Below are 15,497 nucleotides of genomic sequence, written 5' to 3' on the forward strand. Positions count from 1 at the left end.
GGCGCCGATAAGGGCTGAGATAAAGCGCCCGATAAGACAGGCTGCTTATCAGTTCTTATCATCGGCCATCTCCCAGTCTCGACCGATTCCATGCGAGATGGAAAGAATACAAAAGCCTCCCAATGGACGGACATGAAGGAAGACCATCGTCTTTTCCTTGAGTATCTTTCAGGGTTTTAATTTTTTTTTTCTATCCTGTCTTCCCTTCCTAAGTCATGACTGTTCCAGACAACGCCAACTCCGATAGCAGCGGGGCCCCGGCCAGTGCCCGGGGTCAACGTATTATCGTATGTGTCCCAGTTGGAGCTCAATCCCTTTACACAGTCTCGTCTAATATCCCTCCAGCTCACCACATATCCTGGCCAAAGTGTCGTGGATCCCGTTCCGTTAAAATGGGGCGCCGCAGACCCCCAGGAGCGAGGCCCGGTACTCGTGTCGCGGGCAAGCAAGTCCATCACACGCCGCAACGCCATCGGCGCCCACGGCGGCAGCTACTCCGTCTACAACGCCCTCGCCATCGCCTCCGGAGACCTCCCGCTGAACTTCACCCCCAGTTTTGAAAACACACAGCCGGTGTTCGACTTCCCCGCCCAACCAGCCTGGGGTGACCCGACCAAGATCGTGGCCATGGACCCCTACGGCCACGACACGGTACGCCTCTTCAAAAACCACCTGTCCAGCGGTCTGGACATCCGACCCACCATTGCCGTAACGCGCGCAACCATGCGCCTCGCCGAAGTCAGCGAGTCCATCAGCAGCGGCCGGGTCCCAGTCGACGGCGAGATCGTCGTCAACAAGGCCGGTGACGTCCGCGTGACCAAGGCCGCCGTCGAGCCGGTCTGGTATCTGCCCGGCGTCGCCGAGCGCTTCGGCGTGGACGAGTCCACCCTGCGCCGAACACTCTTCGAGCAGTGCGGCGGCAGTTTCCCCGAGCTGATCACCCGCCCGGACATCAAGGTCTTCCTGCCGCCTATTGGCGGTCTCACGGTGTACATCTTCGGCCCGCCGGAGAACGTCTCCAACCCCAATGTCAAGCTGGCCCTCCGCATCCACGACGAGTGCAACGGTTCCGACGTGTTCCAGTCTGATATCTGCACCTGCCGACCGTACCTCGCCTTTGGCATTGAGGAGGCTATCAAGGAAGCCCAGAACGGCGGCTCGGGCGTGGTCATCTACTTCCGTAAAGAGGGACGTGCCCTCGGTGAGGTCGTCAAGTATCTCGTTTACAACGCGCGCAAGCGGGGCGGCGACACGGCAGATAAGTACTTTGCGCGGACAGAGAACATTGCGGGTGTACGAGATGTGAGTGACCTATTTCCAATTAGTCTTCTCAAAGAGTGGCTGCTAACTTCCACAGATGCGCTTCCAAGCCCTCATGCCGGATATTCTGCAGTGGCTGGGCATCAAAAAGATCGACCGCATGCTTTCCATGTCGAACATGAAGCATGACGCGATCGTGGAGCAGGGTATTCCCATTCTCGAGCGGATTCCCATTCCAGACGGTACGTTGTCTTTCCTTTCATTGCATGTTCTATATGGGTTCGTCACTGACAAAAGCAGATATGATCCCGGAAGACTCGCGCGTGGAGATCGACGCCAAGATCAACGCGGGATACTTCACCACAGGCAAGAAGTACACGACGGAGGAGCTGGCGCAGATTGAGGGCCGGGGGTGGCAGAGCTGGGAGGATGTGCCGCACTAATAGTATAATGGTCGATGTGTTGCTTTTGGAGCGGAGTATGTGAAGGCAGGGTCATGAGCTTGGACCAGATCCGGTCTTTGAAATTGAAATTAGAATATCGATATCAATAAATTATCAAATATATCAGATTTTCCTATATTTTGAGTACGTATTCTTCTACCAGGGTAATCTGTTGTTATCTTTGATCTTTGTCCACGGCCTCATCTACCTACCTACAGTACGTATCTTGAGTGTCAAAACAAACCTCTAGAAATACTCATACCAATCATAACCCATTTCATCACAACTTCCAATACATCCCTCGTAAGAATAGCCCTCTCTCAGACTGAGTTGCAGACTAGAGTCACAAGAGCACTGGTATCCAGGTAATAGGTATATAGTTCTTATCAGTCGGACTATCTTATCGCTATAACCCTAGCAGTAGAGATGGTATCGAAGAGCGGCTGTCTTTTTTTCTCCGCTTCTACCTCGAGCTTGCATTCGTGATGTATTTCAGTTGAATAATTGAATCAATATAGAAAAATAAATATATGGAGTTTAAGAAGACAGAGGCATATAGAGAGAGAGAGAATAGTGGTTTGTGATGAGTAAGTCCATTTGACACTGTGAATCGGCCCATGATGTGCGCGGTGAAGCCCCAATCATGTAAACAGCTAGACAGCTAGACCCAGACGATTATCCACAGACAGTGAATCAATTTCTTGTCCCCTATATTATAAGTCTACACCGCAATTCAAACCAACAATACTACCCTGGACTATATGCACTACCATCAACACGGCTTAGCGCATCCCATAGCCGGCCCCCTTGCAGGAAGATAAGCCGAACAGTGCGGGGAAAACACAACCCAGTCTTAGTCTTATCACCACCATAGCGTGTCCCCATCCACCACTATCTAGACCCTAATCGATCAGTCCTATCCAGCTCAATCAACATTATTATCTCGACAATCAAGAAAAGAAAAGATAGAATGCCCCCCACCGCTCGGGTTTCCCGCCGCGTCCGTTTCACCCCTTTCCCCCAGGTGGCTTATCTGGGCGGCAATGACAGTGACTTGTCAGGCAGTACTCCTAGCCATGGGACTGGAGAGATCGGTATCGCCACGCCTGGTGTGATTTCGTCTTCGCCGCTACAAGACTTTCAGCAGTCGCCTGTCTCGCAGTGCAGTCCGACTTTTACGCTCTCTGAGTCGGGCAGTAATGGCAGTCCCGGGAGTAGTAATACAAGCACCCCCGGGTCAGGGACAGGGTCAGTGTCGATATCAACAACAGAGACCCGCCCAACAGTGACCCACCTATTCATCAACAACCAACGAGTAATGTCGAAATCCAAGCACTGGACAAGCATTCTAGACCCAGTGAGAATTGACTCATCTGCACCAAAGGCTGCCGCCCAATCGCTGACGAGAGAGTGTCTGTCATAAGGGCACGCAGCGTCTCCTCTCCCGAGTACCTAGCAGCACGCATGACGAAGTCCAAACGGCTGTTCATGCAGCCGAGACAGCGCAGGACGCATGGGCTGCGCGGGGCTTCCAGAGCCGCAGGGAGTACCTGCTTGATTGGATTGATGTGCTTAGGGAGATGACTCCTGATATTGTAAGTGTTTTGTTTTTTTTTTTTTCTTCAACGTTATGTCTAGAGTGAACTAACTAATATTGATCGGTTGATGGTGATTAGGTTGCGTGTCTGTGTCGCGAGGTAGGAAAGACCCTCGCAGACGCTAACACCGAAGTCTTTCGCGGCCTGGACTGCATCCACGCTGCGTGCTCAATTGGGACCGAAATGGCAGGCATGTATCTGGGGTCAGACCCTACCATCTTGCAAACGTTTTACGAGCCGGTGGTACGCCCTTACATATACACACATACATGTGTACATCCATTGATAAGAATCAAGTCTAACCAACCCAGGGCGTCTGCGTAACCATCGCCCCCTTCAGCTACCCCTTCATGATTCCCCTCTGGTCTCTCCCCTACGCCCTCATAACAGGCAACACCGTAATCCTGAAACCCTCCGAAAAAGCGCCCTCCCTCTCCACCCTCCTCGCCGACGCCGTCATCCGCACAGGCTTCCCCCCCGGAATCTTCAACATCCTGCACGGCGACCGCACCACAGTCCGCACCCTCATCCCCAACCCCTCAGTCCAAGCGATCAGCTTCGTCGGATCGGAGACAGCCGCGCGCGAAGTCCACGATCTCGCCCGCACAGCCGGAAAACGCATCCAGGCCGAATGCGGCGGCAAGAACCACGGCGTCGTCCTCGACGACGCGAGCATGATGCCTACTCTCTACGCCATCGCGGGCAGCGCATTCGGCGCAACCGGTCAACGGTGCATGGCGCTCAGCGTGGCCATCTTCGTCGGCGGTACGCGCGAGTGGATTCCCAAGCTGGTGGATCTCGCGCAGTCGATGGTTGTCGGGATGGGCGGGGACGAGGATACGAAGCTGGGGCCGCTGATCAGTCGGGACGCGAAGGAGCGGGTGGTCGGGGTGATTGATCGGGCTGTTGATGAGGGCGCGATGGTCTTGCTGGATGGGAGGGATGTCTCTGTTCCGAGGTTTCCGGAGGGGAACTTTTTGGGCCCGACTATTCTTATGGGGGTGGAGACTTATATGGAGTGTTATCAGACGGAGATCTTTGGGCCCGTGTTGATTTGCATGCAGGTTGATACGCTGGATGAGGCTATCGATTTGATCAATCAGAATAGGTGTACGCCCTATACCACCCTCATTTGGACCACTGAGCTGACCTGACCTGATAAGACGGCAACGGCTGCTCGATATTCACCACCAGCGGGAAACAAGCAAAGACGTTCCAGCGGAGAGTCAACGTCGGTCAGATCGGGATAAACATTCCATTGATAGGTGAATCTCCCTTACCCTGGCAGTATAGGTTAGAACACATATACTAAACGGTTGATAATCAACACAGCACCATACGGACCAGCCGTACGAACAAGTAACAAGGATTCATTTCTAGGAGGTAAGACAAGACTCCGTTGTGCTTAAAGACAACCGCAAGGCTACATTACTGACGTCCAAAGATCGACACGCCCCTGGCAAGACTTACTGGCCTTTTTTCACGACTGTTAAGACGGTGTCGGCGCGGTGGGATCAGTAGTTTGTTTTTTTTTGGGGGGGTGTTATTGGGGATGGAGTTGGGGTTTGGATATGAATAATGATGTTTATGATTGATTGGACTCACTGCTGTTGTCAAGCCTATCGTACTGTACTACTAGCTGTGTGTCGGATGTTGAATTAGTGTAGGTACTAGGTAGAACCTTGGAGGTCTAGGTGTATTATCGGGCTAGGGGCTGTCATTTGATTATGATGCCAGCCAATGTTACTATCTACCTACGAGTACGTTACTACGTGGTACTATCAAAACCCGATACCAAATAATCAAGTCATCTGTCTTGTTATTCAATCGTAGATTTGACCTTACTATAGCAAGACTACACGTATCTCGACAGACATATTCCAGTATGATAGCCAGATCCTCACAGCTCCCCACTTCCCCAGCCAAATTCATCATCTTCACCAAAGAGATGACCACCCGCCAACTCCCCAACCGCCTTAGCAGCCGTCGCAGCCCACTCAGCCAACGTCTCCGCAGTCCCCAGACCATCATCTTGAACGTTGACGTCCTGGTCAAGGAAAGCCAGTCCCTCCATGGCATGCCCGCCACAGGCACGCTCCAAAGCCAAGAACGCAAAATGTCCACCGATAACTGGGCGGGCGAAGAAGTTCGGACCGGGGAACCCGCCCTTGCCCTCTGTGTTGTGGAGGTCTGTGAACGGACGGTCGGTGATGGTCTCGTTCACCCACTGCGCGACGGACTCGAGGATCTCGCTCCGGGTGTCCTTGCTGGCTACGGCCATGGCGAAGAATTCCCAGTCCGTCTTGGTGTACATGTGTCGGCTGTCGAGCGGCACGCCGTACTTCTGTCGTACGTAGTGGTACCAGATTGACTGTCTCTGGTAGATGTGGCGGGGGACGAACCCGGTCTTCTTCTCCGATGTCTGGGGGGAATCGGGGGAGATCTGAGGGTCGAGATCTGTCCCTTCGAGGTGGAAGCATAGCTGTGCGTCGGCGTAGAGGTTGTAGATCGTTGTCCAGGAGCCGTACCAGTCGTAGGCTAGCTTTGCGTGAGACTTATCGCGGGACATTCCGTATTCTTCCCATTTGGCGATGTAGGTTTCCGAGACATTCTGCTACCTGTTAGTACAATTCGAAATAGAGCTTTTGTGGAGACGAACCTTGTAGTATGCGGCGTCTTCGGGATGGCCCGCCACCTCGGCCAGCTTGCTCATTGCGTGAATACCAACAATGCCTTTCAGGGCCAGGTTGGTCTGCAAGGCCAACCAGCCAGCGAAGTCATCGGTGGATACTAGTCTGGTCAGCTTCTTTTCTCCTCTTTCTTTATCCTAATAACGGGTACTTACGCTGGTTCGCCGGCTCCAAGGAGTAATCCACCAAATATCCCGTCCATTGAGTCCAAAGCCTGTAGCTGCGCTGGACCCACTGCTCGGCTTCGCGATGGCCTTGGGCACCGCCACCCCACTTGGCATCCTGCTTGTCGATTCCTGACAGAGCTTGGAAGCTGTTCAGAGGGAAGTATCCGGGATTTCCATCAGATTCCGGTGCCGCAGCACCCTGCGCCGACCAGAAGGACGACGCGGCCGCATCGTCCGAGTAACGGAGCGAGTTCACGATGGCCAGACCCATGATGAGGATATTGCCGCATTCCTCCACAGGCATGTATTCATCCTTTCCGTCGGGATGACCCGTGGCATTGGGGAAGTGTGTTCCCAGATCATGCATCGCGTAGGTGTTGGGATACTGACCACTGAGCATGTGCTCGATCAATGGCTCCAGGAGGTAGGCCAACCATCGCGGGTTCGTATAGAGGAAGAAGGGGAAGGCCGGGAAGATGACGTCGATGGTCTGGAAGTTGCCGTTGGAGGAGATCTCCTTGAGGAACAGGATCGGGTCTTCTGGGGTGCCGGAGAAGGTGGTTGCGCCCATGACTTGGCGGGCTGTCAGAGCAACGATGTCAACGTAGTCATGCGCACCGGATTTGTAGGCATCCGCGGCCAGCCTGTCGGAGTAGTCGGACGCAAGGACTCCCGCATCGACGAAGTCGTGATAGTGGAAGTCCAGCAGGGCCTCGACGCTGGAGAACCAGGACTGCCACAGTGGCCGCATCATCGTCAATCCTCGCGAGGACGCATATTGCACCACGGGATCTTGGATCAAGGCGATGGTAAAGGTGACGCTGTTGGATTTGCCGGGGGTGAAGTTCTTGGAAAACGCAAAGACGGGCTCTCGATCCCTGATGGGTCGGAAGCGACGGTCATCGGTGTTCCCCAGGCCTCCCTGGGATGCAAACGCGCGTCTCACGTCCACGGCGCCTCCGGATTGAAATCGAACGTCCTAGAATTAAGTTAGCCACAGAGAACTCGATTTCGCATAACACCGATCGTCGCATGGATACGCACAGCGGGTCCCGTGAAGTGGAGACTGCCCCATTCGGCGCGGTCCCGGATCTCCGAGAGCAGCAATTCATTCTGTCGTTGAAACTTCCATCTTTGCAGGGCGGGTTTGTTGTCCTGCGAGCGCAGGCTGTCATATTGCCAGTTGATGTGACTTCCTGCGTCGCCGCTGACCCAGCGCCCGTTGACATCCATATACACGTTGACTTCCACATCGCCGTGGACATGGACAGTCACATAAGACGCCGGGATGGACTGCCGCAGAGTCGACGTCGGGGTGATGGGGGAGAGGAAGGAAACGGTGATGTCGAGCGGGGTTGATGAGGCATCAATGCGATAGGTAAAGTTGGTCGTGGACGCGTCGTAGTTGGCACCGAGATAGGTCGGGAATTTCACTGGCGGGGCCCTGGCCAGCGTGTCAGTACGATCCCGGGAAATTTGCAGATTTCACACCAGACTGACCCATCCTCGTGCGACAGAGAGTCTTGCGGCTTTCCCAGCAGCGGGTAGACGGCCCCTGTGCTGGGGACCTGCGCCAGGAGGGAGAGGCCAACCTCCTCTCCTGTGTAGAACATGGGCCATCTCGACCAGGGGGCATCGCGAGCCCCGCCACCAAACCAGATACTCAAGTAGGGATTTCGCACGGTCAAGGGGAGCACAGGCGGAGTCAGGGTGGAGGCCGTTGTGACCACTGCCTGGAGGGCAGCGGTTGCCAGGACTGCAAGGGACGGGCGCATTGCAGGCTGGCGGTGTGTAACTCGATCAGCGGGAGGGAGATGATTTCCGAGATCAAAGGGATAGTTTGGTAGGGGGATAGGATATTTTCTAGGGGAAAAAAGGAGTGAGGAGGAGAAGAGGAGAATCGAGAGAATCGAGAAGGTCGGTCAATGGCGAGGCGCTGCTGACGGAATGGCCATGCGTGGATGGGGTGATGTAATGGCGAGGTAAAGAGCAATGATCGACTCACCTCCACTCCCAAAGCGGGTGGGGATGTTGGACTTGCTCTCTGAGGGGTCACAGAGACATCGACCGACCAGTGACGAGGATGAAGTCTGGAATGGAGAACGATGATTGCAGGATGAAATGCGGGGAAAGCTCGCCGGTTGCGGGTTGACAAAGGGAATAAATAGAACAAATAAACAAACAGAAGAGATAAATTGGATAGATGAATGATCGAAATGAATTAGTGAATAGATAGAAAAAAATAAATTGAATTCTTAAATAAAGAGTCAAGAAATATTCCACTACAGTTCTGTGATCAGAAAAGACCGGCGTATTTATTATGCTACGACATCCCTCTGTCACCGCGCAACTCTTCCTGGGACCTACCCCCTTCCATAATGATTCCACCGATGCGGATAGGATGACCGAAAAATATGTACCACATTCAGGCTTGTCCTAGAAATATCTTGTATAATATGAGAAACTGGATATAGCTGTCAAATAGTAATATTGTAGCTAGCGAACGTAGACTATCAAAAGCTGAAAGTCTTCCAGCAATGTAAAGCTAATATTGATACATGACCGTCGTGGTGGCAGCACAGCTTTCATACAGGTTGGTCTTCATCAGATGGAACGTAGTCAGGGTCTTCATTCTTTCCGTCATCAGGTCGAACCTTCTGCACAGCTCTATTAAAAGCTGTACAATCCTTTGCAGCTGCCAGTAAAGCTCTATAAGCACTCATATCTAAAGCGAGAGATCTGGTGCTGTCAAAGTCCGGTCCGCATCTGTGTCTAGGTGGTATAAGATCCTGGATCGTAATTCGCGGGTCTTCGCAGTTGAGCGGCTCCGGAAGTATCTCCTTTTTCAAGCAGTTAAATTTTGAAAGCAATAGTCATTACTGGGATGAGATCACTGACAACACGACTACCTCGCAAACAAGGTCGGTCTTCTCGAAGTTCCCAAAATTCCAAGAAAGCAGCGAATGAGCCAACCCAATCTGATGTCACGACCTCCGCCCTGAAAGCCTCATCGAAATCTGTATCTGTCGATCTTGACGCGGCATCTGACTGGACATCAAAAGACCTCACCGCTGTGTCGTCGCCGTATTTGCTGACCAGGCTCTGGAGTGTTGATTTGAATGTAATGCTTTGCTGGTGAGCCCTCAACCCTTCGAGATCCTCGGTGATCTTGATAATGACCACCAACCCCACGCGTCCATGACTTCTGAGAAGCCACTGGCGGGCATCATCAAGAAGGTCCAAGTATTTCTCCGATACCCCCACTTCAAAAACAACTCGTGGGTGCGACCGATGGCCTAGTTGGCCATAGACTATCAGCCCATCAGGATGCTTGCGCCAGGCCTGTTGTTTTCCCCCAATGCTTTGTAAGACTTTCGAAAGCCGGACACCTTTGGTTGCCAGAGAGATGCATTCGGTTTCGGCAAATGATAATATTTCGCGATTTGCTTTCACCAGAGACCGGTAAAGAAACTCACATATTGCATCGTGAAGGGGATGCGGCATCCCTTGTACTTTTAGGATCTCAAGCTCTGGATCAAATGTAACTCTACGACCTTGGGCCCGGAGGGTTTTGAGGGTCTCGGCGATTAACGAACTACTCTGGATTTCCTGGGGGCACTTCAGAAGAAGATCATAGTCGCCTATATCTCTCTCTGGAAACGTATTCAGTATGTCATAAGCTTGGCTTTCTCGGTAGACTGGTATGGCGGCAGAACTTTTGGATGATCTAGCACAAGGCCTTGGAGGTATTGCGGATGGAGCCATCTGAGATGAGGGTGACGGGGTTGACGACTGACAACTGAAGTCGGAGTCGCTGGGATTAGCTACAGAGTCTTTAGACTGTGAACTCGGAAGGAACATCTTGAGGGGGGGGGAGCTGCTGAGATCAAAAATAAGATTCCGAGAAGGCAGCTGCCACGGGAAGGAGTTCCTGGGTATATAATAAGTCTGGCCAAGCTAGAAGAAGATTGACGACTTGTCAGTATGAAGTCATCTATAGCTTTGTGCGTTGCTATCATGTGATTCCGTATGTACACAGGCAGACGGGAAGTCCGAAGTACAAACAAGTGAATGAAAAATGGGATGTTTCCATATTGATTCTTTTCTAGTTTCAGCAACTTCACACAGTGATTCGAGATGTACTTATGAATCATTAGAGTAAACTACAACCCATTTTGAGTAACTGCCTGCAGATCAACAAACTAGAAAAAGGTGCCTGAATTACTCCGTACAGTCCGGTATCATACTGGTATCAGTACCGGACAGGGCGTACAGGTACGGAGTAAGATACACTACTACGTACTACTAACTACTACAGACCCGGATAGCGCGAGATACTCTCGACACGCGACATCCCACGCGCTCGTCCACCCTCGTTTCTTCCCACTTCTCTCCAGCTGCTGATTTTCTTCTCTCGTCGACTTTGTCTGGGTAGATTCTCACTCGTTCAGCTACCTGATCTTTCTCGTCGACCCAGCATTAATTGTTCCCCGTCACCTCCACTACCTTTATCCATTGGCCTCGCTCTTCTGCTCTAATCAAGCTCCAATCACCATATACTCGACCGACTCAACTATAACCGGGGATCGTGTTGATATACTGACGACACAGCTCCAATCCCCTCTCCCTCCGCTCGCCTCAACTCCATCCATCCGTCGATTCTTCCATTCTCCGGAATGTATCACACCTTCTCCCCCAGCCCCGTCAAAGAGGGCAGACGGATTCTCGGCGAAAAGACCCCCAACGCGTGTCTGTCTCCGGCACACCACCGACACGCATCCGCTTCGCCTGTCAAATCCCAATTGACAACCTCACCACGCAAACTCCTTCCTTCGCCGTCCTTCGCGGGTCAGAAACGATCAATTGACCAGGTGGACCACGATCAAACCCGCGTCAACAAACATGGCGTGTCGTCGCCCCGCAAAGAGGCCCCGCGGGGACATGCCTCTCAGACCGGAACCCAAACACTATCCACGGTGCTGGAGGACAGTCAGGTAAGACCTGAGTCCGCACGTAAAATCTTTAGGCGTGCTACTTGTTTGAATGGGTGCTAATCATGATCAACCAGCTCTCCCAGGTAACACGCCCGGACGCGTTGAACCCCGAGAACTCGCAACCACAACAAGAACAAACCTCCAGTCAAACCACCGAGCTGGCAGAACCAGTCAGCCCAGAGACCACCATTCCCGAAGACCCTAACACGCGCAAGTTATTCATCCAAAAGGTCGGATCCCTTCCCCCGCACCTAAAACCCCAAACAAACGAAGAATGTGGACTGATCACCCAATAGAAAGCCAACCTCCTCCGCAGCCGAATCCAAAACGCCATGCGTCACGTTCACGACCCTCAATTCGACCGTCGTCTCTCCGATCTAGAAGCCCACAGCCGCAAATACCCCCGGTTATCACGCCCCGACCTTCTGGAAACCCCGACCCAACGCAAGTTCATCCCCCATCTGTCGAATGACACAGCGACACCTTCCGCCGTCGCCCCGCGAGCTCTCCAGCCGGCTCTGGAGCTCCACCCTGGGCTCTCGTCTCCCCCTCTCTCCGCCGGTGCCGCCTACCTCCCGGATCCCCTGCGGACTCCGACCCAGAAACACCATCCCCGCCAGGCCGCTCACTCGCCGATGCAGCTGAGCAGTCCGCCGGCGAGTGCGTCGCGCAGGAGACATGCCGAAAGAGGGCTCAACCCGGACCAGACGGAGGAGTCACAAGAGGATGGGGAGAGACAGCAGAACACACCGTCCCACAAGGGAGATGGTGATGGTGATGGAGACGGAGACGGCGACGCAGTAGACGGCCTACTCAAGCTGATGAACACAACCGACCGAAACGGCAGCCCGGCAGCCCTAACTAGCTGATCCCCTCGAGCTAGAACGACGACGATGGCCTTATATTGGCCACGGACGAATTCTCGTCAGTGCGGATCCTGGCCTCCGCCGTGCTGGACTATGCTTCTCACGGCTCGACCATCCTGGCTACTGGGATATTCCTACTACTGTGGTCGAATCCACCCAATCTCCTACAGATACAGGTGGAGAGGGGCATGGTTAATGTGATTCTGAAGAGCCTAACGATCCCAGGGCTATGACTCATTTTGCATCTGGCGTTTCTCAGATACTATACACTGCTTGGAGCATCAATGATACCGCTTGTGATGGTTTTGATTAGCTTATGTTATGGACGGTAGATGTTGCATGTACAGTAAAGTATACTATAGTCTCGAATTCGATTCACTACGTGATGAGCAAAAACATACCATGCTACTGTATTTGTCATTGAGTAAAGCATTATATGGACTGTAGTCCGAACGATGATATCCACCCCACGTTTCCCTCTGAGAATAAAGATAATCATGATAATCATGATAGTCCAGGAGAACCAAAGCGAACTAAAATGAAAATAGAAGTTTAAAATGCAAAACCCAATATCCCGAATGCATAAGCGCCGCATGCATGGTGGCCCAAGAGATCCATCATGCCCGACATGCGTAGATATGGCATAATACGTGGCGCAGGTTCGTGCTATTGTTGGCTTGCAGATCCAGACTTCCTACATCGCAAGTACTCGTCTCTCCTCTCACCTCAACCCCCCACTCAACGTTACTCAAGTCTGGAGAGTTTCTGCTGTGTACAAACCAATTCTATCTTCCACCCGTCCGACTAGCCACAGATTGCTCGAGTAGTCCAAACCATGGTGCTCAAAGACCGCAGAAGCGAGGCCTGCTACTCAATTTACCGAGGCCGTGTTGATACGCCAACGATATATCGTTCCTGGTACTGGAGTGAGATACCCGCCGGGCGACATCTGTGAAGCTAATTCGGGACATGACATCTCTTAGGAGCCAAGTCCACCCGAGAGTGACGGGCTATGAAGGCGCGGACCACGCACGATTCGACACCATCGAGCTGGCTCGAAAGGATATGCAATCCCGGAACGTCGGACACTTCGAGGAAGTGATGGATATGGAGGCGAACGGCAAAAGGCCTGGCCCGCGCAAACGCAAATACTATGCGGTTGCCGGGGGAAGGCGCACGGGGGTGTTTACGAACTGGCGGTAAGTAGTCTTTTGGATGCTTGGATCCAAGGCTGGAGTTCTGACAAGGACCTAGCGATGCGGATGCTGCCGGCACAGGCACGAATGCGTGTCATGAATCTTTCGCCACCCGGGAGGAAGCAGACAGGTTCATTACGGCTTGGAAAGATGCCTACGCGGATACGTGGAGAAGACAGATTAGAATTGCGCTGGACAGTGGCTGGTGCCCCAAGGATATGGAGATGGACACTGGGTTTCTCTTATGCAAAGACTCTGGTGGGCTTCCAAAGCTGGAGAATCTCAGCATCAAAGACGGGCTCGAGTGAGAGCGGTTCAGTCGGCGAGCTCACAGTCGGCCTTGCTGCAACTGGGCTGGTCTACATGTTACAGTCCTAGTGACTATAAAGAGATGACTGAATAGGTTAGGTAGATGGAGGTCTCATTGATTGATCGTTGGTTTCCTTGAAGCCATCCAGCCAGCCGTTGAGTCTCCCATATTGCCCCGGGTGTCCAAAGCCTCGATATCGACGATATCCTCAAATGACGTAGAACTAGAAACAACTCTAACAGTTTAAAGACACCTTCCAGCAGTATTCTTCAGAAATAAGCCGTTGTATCCTGTCCGCTCGTTGTTCAGTTTGATGGGAGACGCTAAGTCTAAGATGCCATCCCCCTCTGGAGCAAGCCTCCACTGATCCCCAAGCTCCACAAACAAGGCTCCCACAATTAGCGCAATAGCCCGTGGACCAAATTCATTCTGAGCAGGGCAGATGAATGGTTTGACCCCGAATGGGCGAAAAGCGTACCGTTGTCGAGGTGTCAGCCCCGTCCATCTTTCCGGTTTGAATTCCGTCGCAGTTGAGCCCCACGCAGAGGTTGCATGGTGGGAGGCTTCCACGTCAAAGGCAAACATCCCTTTGTTGCTGCTGCTTTCGGCACTGTCAGCCGCACGGTAGATCCTCCTGGTCGGCGGATATAAACGCAATGCCTCGTGGATCAGCATGCCGGCCGAAACACCGCGGTGGCTCCTCCGCTCGAATTGCGACTTGGTTGGCTGACGCGTAAAGGCAGCCAGCATTTGCCGCCAGTGCGGATTGCGAAGACCCGTTTTAAATCCAACCTCAAGAAAGACCCGTAGGGAGATCCTCCACATGGTTTCAAACCCTGGGAGGATCAGGTTGAGAGGGTTTTCAGCACCGTGCAGACGGTCTGCTTTGGGGAAGATCGCTGTGATCGACTTCTGGAGGGAAATGTTGTCCTCAAACGGATGCACCTCCGAGGGGTCTTTGGATTGCATCCATGCTTTGTTGATTTCGCTGGCTAATTTCACGAGGTTATCATCGGATGTATAAATGGCCTCGTCGTCCATCGCGAATAACACGAGAAGTACGACTCTCAGTGTCAGGATCTGGACAAGATTGACCAAGGAAACTCCTGATGTGGAAGACGCATGCAGGTTTAACGTGTGCCGTGCAGAAGCATAGGTCACATATGAGAGTTGCTCCCAGTCCCCTGAGCTCAGCCTGAGACGGTTCCTTGTGTCCCGGATAAAGCGCTCTACTTCGCCATGGTTGTCATTTGTGAAAGCGTTGCTGATGCCAAATACAGCACACAACCTTTGATTTGCCAGCGCTCGACAACGGAGTGTGTTAAACTTCTGGAACTTTTCTGTTTCAACTTTCGATTCTGAGCGTGGACCGCTTACATGGGTGTTCGAGTCACGCCAGAGAGAGATTCGGCAACAATGTATCATATATAAGCGCAACAAGATTCCGACCAGAATCACCCATGCAGTCACAATCATTTTCACTGGTACAATCAATATATATTAAGACGATAAGGAATATTGTTCATATGAATTCCAAGGCTTGGTGGCGGCACTGGTCCCGAAATGGCCATGCTCTTATAGTAATGGGGACTGGCATGAACCATCTTCTACCAATTACATTATAGCTCATGTTGTCTCTTCTCATATACATTGGGTCACCCATTGCTGTTGTAATTACCATCGTGGTGCACAAGTGTCTCCATACCAGTCGCTGGAGGATACTGATATTAGACGCTTCCCCGCAATGTGGATCTTCGCATGGTGAGTCCCCCTCCTTGTAGGCCTGCCGCATTATAGGCCTCTTGTCTTGTGGGCCTCCTGCATTGTGGACCTCCTGCATCGTAGGCCTCCTGCATTATACGCCTCGCATATTGTAAGCCTCCTGCATTCTTAGGCTCATTGTACATGTCTAGAAATTGTAGGCCTCCGACATTGTGAGCCTCCCGCATTGCCGATCTCCTGTGTCAAGGCCC

At 52.5% G+C, this 15,497-nt stretch overlaps 6 protein-coding genes across 6 annotated transcripts; 3 read left to right on the forward strand and 3 right to left on the reverse strand.

Annotated features, from left to right (window-relative positions):
* The first annotated feature begins 180 nt into the window (after window positions 1-180).
* On the forward strand, window positions 181-1,837 carry BDW47DRAFT_109168 (uracil-regulated protein 1). The gene is made up of 4 exons (XM_024813399.1): window positions 181-287; window positions 346-1,302; window positions 1,358-1,502; window positions 1,561-1,837. The coding sequence occupies exons 1-4, from the start codon at window positions 216-218 to the stop codon at window positions 1,701-1,703; spliced, it is 1,317 nt and encodes a 438-aa protein (XP_024670145.1). The 5' UTR covers window positions 181-215; the 3' UTR covers window positions 1,704-1,837.
* A 778-nt stretch (window positions 1,838-2,615) lies between these two features.
* On the forward strand, window positions 2,616-4,864 carry BDW47DRAFT_109171 (Methylmalonate-semialdehyde dehydrogenase). The gene is made up of 7 exons (XM_024813401.1): window positions 2,616-3,060; window positions 3,128-3,298; window positions 3,380-3,544; window positions 3,613-4,411; window positions 4,465-4,566; window positions 4,634-4,684; window positions 4,746-4,864. Exons 1-7 carry the CDS (start codon window positions 2,674-2,676, stop codon window positions 4,820-4,822), a joined length of 1,752 nt encoding a protein of 583 aa, XP_024670146.1. The 5' UTR covers window positions 2,616-2,673; the 3' UTR covers window positions 4,823-4,864.
* Window positions 4,865-5,096: 232 nt separating this feature from the next.
* On the reverse strand, window positions 5,097-8,226 carry BDW47DRAFT_109174 (putative glutaminase). The gene is made up of 5 exons (XM_024813402.1): window positions 7,659-8,226; window positions 7,203-7,602; window positions 6,147-7,137; window positions 5,961-6,091; window positions 5,097-5,912 (listed from the first exon to the last, which is right to left on the reverse strand). The coding sequence occupies exons 1-5, from the start codon at window positions 7,931-7,933 to the stop codon at window positions 5,202-5,204; spliced, it is 2,508 nt and encodes an 835-aa protein (XP_024670147.1). The 5' UTR covers window positions 7,934-8,226; the 3' UTR covers window positions 5,097-5,201.
* A 504-nt stretch (window positions 8,227-8,730) lies between these two features.
* Window positions 8,731-10,045, reverse strand: BDW47DRAFT_109175 (uncharacterized protein). Its single transcript, XM_024813403.1, has 2 exons — window positions 9,057-10,045; window positions 8,731-8,998 (listed from the first exon to the last, which is right to left on the reverse strand). Exons 1-2 carry the CDS (start codon window positions 10,017-10,019, stop codon window positions 8,744-8,746), a joined length of 1,218 nt encoding a protein of 405 aa, XP_024670148.1. The 5' UTR covers window positions 10,020-10,045; the 3' UTR covers window positions 8,731-8,743.
* A 473-nt stretch (window positions 10,046-10,518) lies between these two features.
* On the forward strand, window positions 10,519-12,385 carry BDW47DRAFT_53188 (uncharacterized protein). The gene is made up of 3 exons (XM_024819253.1): window positions 10,519-11,152; window positions 11,227-11,382; window positions 11,449-12,385. Exons 1-3 carry the CDS (start codon window positions 10,835-10,837, stop codon window positions 12,019-12,021), a joined length of 1,047 nt encoding a protein of 348 aa, XP_024670149.1. The 5' UTR covers window positions 10,519-10,834; the 3' UTR covers window positions 12,022-12,385.
* A 1,071-nt stretch (window positions 12,386-13,456) lies between these two features.
* Window positions 13,457-15,000, reverse strand: BDW47DRAFT_118970 (uncharacterized protein; the record flags this gene model as incomplete). Its single annotated transcript, XM_024815278.1, has 2 exons — window positions 13,457-13,573; window positions 13,981-15,000. 2 exons carry the CDS (start codon window positions 14,998-15,000, stop codon window positions 13,457-13,459), a joined length of 1,137 nt encoding a protein of 378 aa, XP_024670150.1.
* Window positions 15,001-15,497: the final 497 nt, after the last annotated feature.

Source organism: Aspergillus candidus, assembly GCF_002847045.1.
Source record: "Aspergillus candidus strain CBS 102.13 unplaced genomic scaffold BDW47scaffold_38, whole genome shotgun sequence".
NCBI classification, from domain to species: Eukaryota; Fungi; Ascomycota; class Eurotiomycetes; order Eurotiales; family Aspergillaceae; genus Aspergillus; species Aspergillus candidus.